Raw genomic sequence first — 10,000 nt, forward strand, 5'->3', positions numbered from 1 at the left:
CTCACCCTCAATGTTTACACTCTCAAGGTAAGAAGGAAGCGTCATTCCGTCCCTTCCTGTTGTTAAGTTGAAGGAGTCACGTAGCTATATCTACTATGAGAATGTTTAAGTAAGATAAGGTGGTTTAGGATACTTCGTTGCAGTTTAAAGGAAATGTTCTATAATTTGTTTTAAATACAAAGTTTAGATACAACGAAGAGGGAGAAACAAGTGTTTTTTTTTTTTTAAGCAGCAAAAGAACCTGTTTCTCAATGTCAGTCTGTAGGCAAAGACAGGCACTGGTATAACGACCGCTTAATCTAAATCCAGTAACCAGTCTTTACACATATATAAATACACATATGTGTGCATGTGTGAATGTACGTATGTATGATTGTATGGCACCAGAAGGCTAGAGCCTTTCAACATTCAACAAAACACTATTAAAAAATAACTATACACATGACCAATCTCGCCCCCAACTAACGCTGGTACACATACAACAATTGGTCGCCTGTTAAGAAGGCTTGGATCAAACCGCAGACCTTGTAAATGCCATTGCAATCCTAAATACACATCAGTCCAAAATACACACCACTCGGCAATAAAACTGGACCCTTTCATCGCGGAAAAACGGAATAATATCACATTTAACCAAATACCTGAGTGTGACAGCACAAAACACATACCACTTATCAATAAAACTAGGGCTTTCTATCGTAAAAAAAAAGTGAACAAATCACATTTAACAAAATACCTGAGTGTGACACTCCAAAACACATACCACTTAGCAATAGAACTGGGCCCTTTTATCACGAAAAATGGAATAAAAATACATATAACAAGATACCTGCGCGACACAGTCCAAAACGCACACCACTCGGCATTAATAGATGAACCATTTTATCACGAAAACGGAATAAAAACGCATTTTAATCACATACTCGAGTGTGACAGTCCAAAACACATACCACTCAAAAGTAAAACTTCACCCCCTTATCGTGAAAATGGGAATAACATCACACTGAAACCAAATACCTTCTTGAAACGGACGAAATCAAAACAGAGAAGTTCCTCTTTAGTCCTGTCGTCACTGAGAACCTGGTTGGTCCTGACTCTTCCTGAGGTCCTGCAGACGTCTTCCAGTTCCAACTGTTCCAGCGCCATGGTATTGTTTCTGCCGCAGAGAAGAGAAACAGTAAAAAAAAAAAAAATATCTATAAATACGGAACGGTCGTTTGGCTTCTGGGTGGGAAAATAGGGCTGTTTAGTTATGGTCCTTGTTGTTCTAAATGATCTGTTAGAGTGCTCGCAACCTTAGTGCAAGATTTTCATTCTGTTTGAGAAATTCAGTTCATTATATGTATATATATTCCTTTAGCTCCATTGGCTTCCAGCCATCATTATGACCCATTGCTAGTTGAATTAGATTGCGTTAGATATGTTTAGATTATTCCTTTCCAGCAAAAGTTATTCTATTTATTATGATCTTAAATTGAAAAATAAAGACCGCAGTAGTATGTATGTACGAGTATATTGCTATATACAGGCTGAAGAGACCAACTGATCAAGTTGGCGAAAGCTTCCTGTATATAGCGATATATATACATACTACTGCGGACTTTATTTTTCCAAAAGTTATTTTGTTTCCATAATCACGAATGGGAATACGATGTCCATGGCAGCGAGCTTTTGTGAATGGATCCGGTATCTATATATCGGTAAAATTCTCGTATCATTTAAGCTGAAACGAAAAAGAAGAAAAGACGTCATCAATATATATATATATATATATATATATATATATATATATATATATATATATATATATATATATAGTACAAGAAAATAAATATATATATATATATATATATATATATATATATAATATATATATATATATTTCTATATATATTTATGTATTTCCTTCCTTCTGTTACTTCTTTCCAATAAACAGTATAACCTTTGAAGCTTGAATTTCAAGTCAATAGCCCTGTGGTGGGCTTGTTCCATATGAATAGGGTTCATCTTCAGATAATAATAATAATAATAATAATAATAATAATAATAATAATAATAATAATAATAATAATAATAATAATAATAATAATAATAATCTCGTTGTTATCCATGCGACAGTCTTTTGTTATTATCTTCAGACACCAGGTGGGAATAATAATAATAATAATAATAATAATAATAATAATAATAATAATAATAATAATAATAATAATGAGAATCTTGTTATCCATCTGACATCCTTTTGTGATTTCATTCAGGCACCAGGCGGGAACACAACAGGTACGATACCTGTCATGGTCTTCAGCATCGTAGGTGGAGCACTGCACGCAGAAGCCTCAATGTACAAGCCCAGCATCCTCTTGGACTACAATAACGTCATTATCGTGACGATTCAGTATCGTCTGGGAGCGCTGGGTGAGTGTTTCAAATTTTGAATTTAAATGACCACACACATATATATATATATAAATATATATATATATATATATATATATATATATATATATATATATATATATATATATATATATATATATATATATACATGGCTCATTACTATCTATTATATTACAGGTTTCTTTACTATGAATAACAAAAGACGTACCTGGAAATGCTGCTTTAAGCGACCTCATTCAAGCATTGCGGTGGGTAAATTTAACTTTCTGAATGACTTTTTTAATATATGTATATATATATATATATATATATATATATATATATATATATATATATATATATATATATATATATATAATAAAATTATAATTGAACATATGCTTATAAACAACATATATGGACTGATAATAATTCAGGCATTATAACAATTAATCTGGCTTGAAACATTCTCAGTTGAAATATAAAGTTTGTCATTGTAAAAATATATTTCAGGCCATTTAATTCATAAAACGCTACTAAATTTTGATAGCAATATATATATATATATATATATATATAATATATCTATAATATATATATATATATATATATATATATATATATATATACATACACACATATACATATATATATCCATTACAGGTACAGAGTAACATAGGCTACTTAGGAGGTGATAAGAACAGAGTTACTATCGTCGGCCACGGCCAAGGTGCCCAGCTTTTCAGCACATTGCTGTTTTACAGGAGCATTCCTGGAGGTAAATTCATTGTAGAATTTTATTTAAAAAAATGGTTTATGAATCACTCAATATGATAATTATTAAAGGTTATTTTTATTCATTATTATTATTATTATCATTATTATTATTATTATTATTATTATTATTATTATTATTATTATTATTATTATTATTATTATTATTATTATTATTATTATTATTCATTTTTGGTGAAGAAATCCACAATGGATTCACTATTTTGGTGACTCTTGTTATTTTGAGATTATTATTATTATTATTATTATTATTATTATTATTATTATTATTATTATTATTATTGTTGTTGGTGAACAAATCCAAAATGGTGTAGGTGTAAATGTAAATATTCTAATATACAATGTCACCTACACCACTGTGGATTTCTTCAATATTTTAGTCTCTTGCTATTATTATTATTATTATTATTATTATTATTATTATTATTATTATTATTATTAAGAACATGAACCCTATTTACATGCCACAAGCCCACGCAAGGGGGCCATCGACTTGAAATTCAGCCTTCCAAAGAACATGATGTTCATTTGAAAGAAATAACAGAAGGCGACTGGAAATGCAGAAAGAAGAGACCAGTTCAATAAATTAAACGAGCAAAAAAATAAACAGATGCATAAAAATGTGCATATAAAAAGTCTGAAAGATTATCATCATCAACATTTTAGATAATTTAAGAAATGAGAATTTTTTTTTTTTTTTTATTTCAGTGACCCCGCCCCTGTTCCACGCAGCCATCTTGCAGTCAGGTTCCGCCCTTGGGAGATTAGCGGTAGATGCCTCGCCAGATGCGTCTGGATTTCAGATTGCACAGGCAAACTACTGTGCAAATGCAACCATGAAAGACCCCGCGAAGATTCTCAGCTGCATGCAGGGAAAGGCTGTCCAGGAGATTACCATCAACCTGGATTTGTTTTTAGTAAGTATTGGAATGGAATCAAATATAGAATTCAGGACAAACGCCAAGCGCTGGAACCTGAGATAAGGTCATTCCGATCTGAAAGGGAAATTGAGAGCAGAAAAGTTTTAAAGTTTAACATTAGGGAAACCTCGGAGTTGCAGTATGAGTCAGTTGTTAGGAGAGGGTGGAAAGTAAAATGAAAGAAAGAAAATATGAAACGAGGTACATTAAAAGAAATGGAATGGGTTGCAGCTAGGGGTCCTAAGGGACGCTGCAAAGAACCATAAGTAATGCTTACGGGGTTTAGTAGGTAATTTCCAAACCTTGGGGATTGCAATGTCGTCAATTCTTTTTTCCCAGATGTTTCACATCTAGATAACTTATATTTTATCTTTCCCTGATTTAATAGAAATATACTCTGCTGGAACAATGCGTATAGTTTCAAACTAATAGTTTCTTTTGGTTACATGCATCAATGAATTTTTTAAAGCATTCTAAAGTTCTAAGAGATGATACAGGAGTCTTTTTGAAATCTCAAGAAACACACAGTTATTCCTTTCTGAATTCCGTTTGACATTTCCAGAGAAGTGAGCGTCAGTCGGGCAGGCCAGGCGTCGTGGGAACTATTCCTAGCCTGCAAACAGGAACATCCATCCTTGATGCTGATAAATTGCTGACTGACAGCCCAGAAAACATCGCCAAGGACACTAGCAAATTGGTGGATGTCCCCGTCATGATAGGAGTCAACAAAAACGAAGGGTCTTACTTTTTTGGGGGTATGATCAGTATTCGTCTCTTTTTTTTGTGTATGATCGGTATTTAGAATTTGTATTTGATTAATACTGAAGGGATATCCTTGATGTTTTTACTTTACTGATCACTGGGCACACTGTTACGCCTCCCGAAGTTTTCAAAATCTCATGGGGAATTTAACTTCAAAATGGTCCTAAGCATTATTTTAGTACGAATCATTCACAGTTACCAATACCCCATTTTGAAAATTTGACTTTAAATTGGTCACGAGCAACATTTCACTTACAAATGCCCCTTTTGGAGAATTGACTTTTAAAATGGTCCTAAGAATCATTTTGATATGAATCATTCACTTATCAATACCCCATTTGGAGAATTTGGCTTTAAAATCATCTTGAGCAACATTTTAAGATTAATCATTCTGTTATCAATAGGCCTTTGGGAGAGCTTGACTTTAAAATGGTCCTAAGCATCATTTTAGTATAAATCATTCTGTTATTAATACACCCACTGGGAAAATTTGACTTTAAAATTGTCCTAAGCAACATTTTAATTAAATCATTCACTTCTCAATTCCCTTTTGGAGAATTTGACTTTAAAATGGTCCTAAGCAACATTTTAATTAAATCATTCACTTCTCAATTCCATTTTGGAGAATTTGACTTTAAAATGGTCCTAAGCAACATTTTAATAAAATCATTCACTTCTCAATTCCCTTTTGGAGAATTTGACTTTAAAATGATCCTAAGCAACATTTTAAGTTAATCATCCACTTATGAATACCCCTTTAAATGGATTAACTTTTAAAATGGTCCTAAGAATCATTTTAATATGAATCATTCAACACCCCCTCTTCTGACTTTAAAGTAATCTTAATTAAGATTTTAATGTGAATCATTTACTTGTGAATACCTCTGGTGGAGATTTTGACTTTGAATTGGCCCGATACCCCATTAATCATCACACACCCGTGTTTATTAACATATGCCTGTATTTCCAGATGTACTAATCTCTTCCACTGATTAATTTTCAGGTATCTATTGGACTTTACTTAAGGATAAATACGAGAGAGAAAGTTACCTGAGGAATGAGATGTTGCCTGACATTTTGAAGATGACAGGTAATTATTATTATTATTATTATTATTATTATTATTATTATTATTATTATTATTATTATTATTATTATTATTATTATTTTATTAAAGGTTATTAGAAACCCAGATTTTCAATAAGTCTCGTCCGGATTTATTATTATTATTATTATTATTATTATTATTATTATTATTATTATTATTATTATTATTATCAAAGGTAAGTGAGAAACCCAGGGATTTATGACTCGTCCGTATTATTATTATTATTATTATTATTATTATTATTATTATTATTATTATTATTATTATTATTATTATTATTATGGCGAAACAAATCCAGTTAGGTAAATGTACATAATAATAATAATAATAATAATAATAATAATAATAATAATAATAATAATAATAATAATAATAATAATAATAATAAAAAGCTAACAAGGTTGCTGTAGTTTAAATGCCATGACTCAAAATCATTTTCATTCAGTTCCCTGATTTTTTTTCAATAGGAATTAAACCCTCTTTGATTACTTTGTTGTTAGATAAATAACTTTATTTTTTTTTTAATTTTATCTTTACAGGAATTCCGGAGCCGACGAAAGACTTGGCCGAGATGCTCAGAAATGATTACGTTGGAGACGGCGATATAGCAGCGCTGAATACATCGTCCCCTGGATTGATTGATGTATGTATACTGTAACGAGTGTATGTATGTATGTATGCATGTGCATGTATATATGTATATATAAATAATTATATATATTTATATATATGTATATATACATACACACACACACACACACACACACACACACATATATATATATATATATATATATATATATATATATATATATATATATATATATATATATATAAATAATGTGTGTGTGTGTGTGTGTATGAAATATTTTCTGTTAAAACAGAATTCCATCATGTATAAGGAGCTTATAAAAACGCCAAAATGTAGAAAATAAAGGCTACATTTCAGAGACTGTTTGCCTGAGGAGGGAGACAGTTTGGTCTCTGAAATATAGCCTTCATATAACACATTTTGGCGTTTTTATGGGCTCCTTATATATGATGTATACATATATGTGTATGTATGTATGTATATATATGTATATGTCATATAACAATCTTAGGTTCCCTTTGTTTCCACTCACAGTTAACTGGGGGCCTCTTCGTCAAAAACGAGGCCTGGAGAACAGCCCAGCTGATGGCCTCTGTCAACAAATCCTTCTTTTATGCCTTCGACTTCGAGTCCAAAGATTCTCTCTTCGACACCTACTTCCAGTACATGAAGCCAAAGGCGGTGTTCGAACACGGTAGGCAGAGAACGCTTTTGTGCTGTGTGTTTGGCCACGTTCAGCTGTTTGTTAGAACGACTGAGCAAAAGGTGAATGTGGATGTTAAAGTACCTCCAACAAGGTGACTGTTTGATTGGCTGCGTTCATCTGTATGTTAGCTCGATAGCGCAAAACGGTTTTGTGTTTTTCTACGAAAGTGTTACCATTCGTGAGACCCTTCGGCTAACAAAACTGATCAGGTTCAGGGGTATATAGGAAAGGACTTTTTCGTCGGGGTAAGGATTTTTCCCATATCTTCAAGTTAGTTATTGTAATAACGGTAGAAAGAAAATGCTTTTATACTACCTTAAACAAGGAAGCATTATGCTTGGCTACGTTCAGCTCTTTGTTAGCTTGATTACGTAAAACAGCTATGTTGGTTGCTTACTAAAATGTTACCATTTGTGGGAACCTGTGACTGAGAAAATTGATTAAATGAATGAATTAAAAAGTGACTAATCTATAAACAAAAATATCAATAAATCATTAAAATATAAGGCGCATTGTTTTAGGGTAGTAATGCATTACATCTGAAAGAAGTAACAGGAAATGCAGAAAGAACAGATTTATTAGTAAAAAAAAAAAGATAAATGAGTAAGTTAGTAAATATTTGGATAAATAGTATTTATAAATAATTAAAATAGCAAAGAAAAAGATAAATTAATAGATTAAAACAGTTATATATGGTTTTATAATATATATATATATATATATATATATATATATATAAATGGGAACAAAGTGAATTGTTTTAGGAAGCAATGCATTGCATCTCCCCTTGAACTCCTGAATTAATAAATTGATAAACAAATGATAAAAAATATCAATAAATCATTAAAATTGATAAATAAATAGATAAAAATACATGAATTGTTTTTTGAAAGCAATTTGTTTTAACTCCTAGGTAGTGAAAATGCAAAAAATATCAGTGAATCATTAAAATACAAAGTCTGAAATAAACTGATAAATAAATAGATAAAAATACAAGTGAATCATTAAAATACAAAAGTGAAATGTTTTTGAAATTGCAAACTCCTGGGGCAGATAAATAAATAGATAAAAAATACCAGTGAATCATTAAAAATACAAAGTGAATTATTTTAGGAAGCAATGCATTGCATTAAAAAAAAAGTTAATAAATTGATAAATAAATATTTGGAATCAAATAGTATTGTTTAAATAATTAAAATGAGGCAAGTTAATGAATTGATAAAAAATAGATAAAAATATAAATCATTACAATACAAAGTGGATTGTTTTAATATTGCATCTCTTGAACTCCTGAGGCAAGTTAATAAATTGATAAATAAATAGATAAAAATATCAGTGAATCACTATAATATGAATTGTTTTTAAGCAATATATCTCTTGAACTCCTGATTAATAAATTGATAAATAAATATATAAAAATATCAGTGAATCATTAAAAATAAAAGTGAATTGTTTTAGGAAGCAATGCATTGCATCTTGAACTCCTGAGGCAAGTTAATAAATTGATAAATAAATAGATAAAAATATCAGTGAATCATTACAATACAAAGTGGATTGTTTTAGGAAGCAATGCATTGCATTTGAACTCCTGAAATTAATAAACAAAATAAATAGATAAAAATATCAGTGAATCATTAAAATACAAAGTGAATTGTTTTAGGAAGCAATGCATTGCATCAATTAATAAATTGATAAATAAATAGATAAACATCAGTGAATCATTAAAATACAAAGTGGATTGTTTTAGAACAATCCATCTCTTGAACTCCTGGGGCAAGTTAATAAATTGATAAATAAATAGATAAAAATACAAGTGAATCATTAAAATACAAAGTGAATTGTTTTTGGGGAAGCAATGCATTGCATCTCTTGAACTCCTGGGGCAAGTTAATAAATTGATAAATAAATAGATAAAAATATCAGTGAATCATCAATACAAAAGTGAATTGTTTTAGGAAGCCTTGCTCTCTTGAACTCCTGAGGCAAGTCAATAAATTGATAAATAAATAGATAAAAATATCAGTGAATCATTAAAATACAAAGTGAATTGTTTTAGGGAAGCAATGCATTGCATCTCTTGAACTCCTGAGGCAAGTTAATAAATTGATAAATAAATAGATAAAAATATCAGTGAATCATTACAATACAAAGTGGATTGTTTTAGGGAAGCAATGCATTGCATCTCTTGAACTCCTGAGGCAAGTTAATAAATTGATAAATAAATAGATAAAAATATCAGTGAATCATTAAAATACAAAGTGGATTGTTTTAGGGAAGCAATGCATTGCATCTCTTGAACTCCTGAGGCAAGTTAATAAATTGATAAATAAATAGATAAAAATATCAGTGAATCATTAAAATTTGTTTTAGGAACATTTGAACTTCCTAACATTTGAGCACAATTACGTCAACGTCCCCAGGTGTGACTCACGGAGACGAACTTATGTACCTCTTCGACATGCCCGGCGACTTGGTCCTCGATAAGAGCCAGCTCAAGACGCGTGATCGTCTCGCAACTCTGTGGACCAACTTTGCTGTTTATCAGTGAGTAACTCCTCAAGTTTCTTTGTCATTGTTTTGGGATACCGGTGAGAAGTGTTAGTCTAATTTGTTTGCGTGCCTGGTATGGGTGGTTAAACGTTTAAAAGTGTAATGGTATTCCAGTAGGCTTTTGCAGGTATCCAAGTTTATTATTATTATTATTATTATTATTATTATTATTATTATTATTATTATTATTA

The 10,000-nt window shown here is 30.5% G+C and overlaps 2 protein-coding genes across 2 annotated transcripts in view; one reads left to right on the plus strand and one right to left on the minus strand.

Moving 5' to 3' along the window:
* Window positions 1-1,157, minus strand: part of LOC136834614 (sialin-like) — a 114,136-nt gene extending 112,979 nt beyond the window's left edge. The window contains 1 exon segment of the mRNA XM_067097193.1: window positions 1,018-1,157. The gene's annotated coding sequence lies outside the window, so the exon portion shown is untranslated.
* The window catches only part of LOC136834888 (esterase E4-like), a 15,609-nt gene that overhangs the window by 4,080 nt on the left and 1,529 nt on the right, over window positions 1-10,000 (plus strand). Inside the window, 11 exon segments of the mRNA XM_067097709.1 lie at window positions 1-27; window positions 2,259-2,415; window positions 2,575-2,594; window positions 2,596-2,649; window positions 3,040-3,154; window positions 3,880-4,088; window positions 4,654-4,846; window positions 5,857-5,943; window positions 6,501-6,604; window positions 7,088-7,247; window positions 9,680-9,803. The exon segment at window positions 1-27 is cut by the window's left edge and continues 111 nt beyond it. Coding sequence (XP_066953810.1) covers window positions 1-27; window positions 2,259-2,415; window positions 2,575-2,594; window positions 2,596-2,649; window positions 3,040-3,154; window positions 3,880-4,088; window positions 4,654-4,846; window positions 5,857-5,943; window positions 6,501-6,604; window positions 7,088-7,247; window positions 9,680-9,803 — 1,250 coding nt within the window.

The sequence above is a fragment of the Macrobrachium rosenbergii genome, chromosome 54 (genome assembly GCF_040412425.1).
Source record: "Macrobrachium rosenbergii isolate ZJJX-2024 chromosome 54, ASM4041242v1, whole genome shotgun sequence".
NCBI lineage: Eukaryota > Metazoa > Arthropoda > Malacostraca > Decapoda > Palaemonidae > Macrobrachium > Macrobrachium rosenbergii.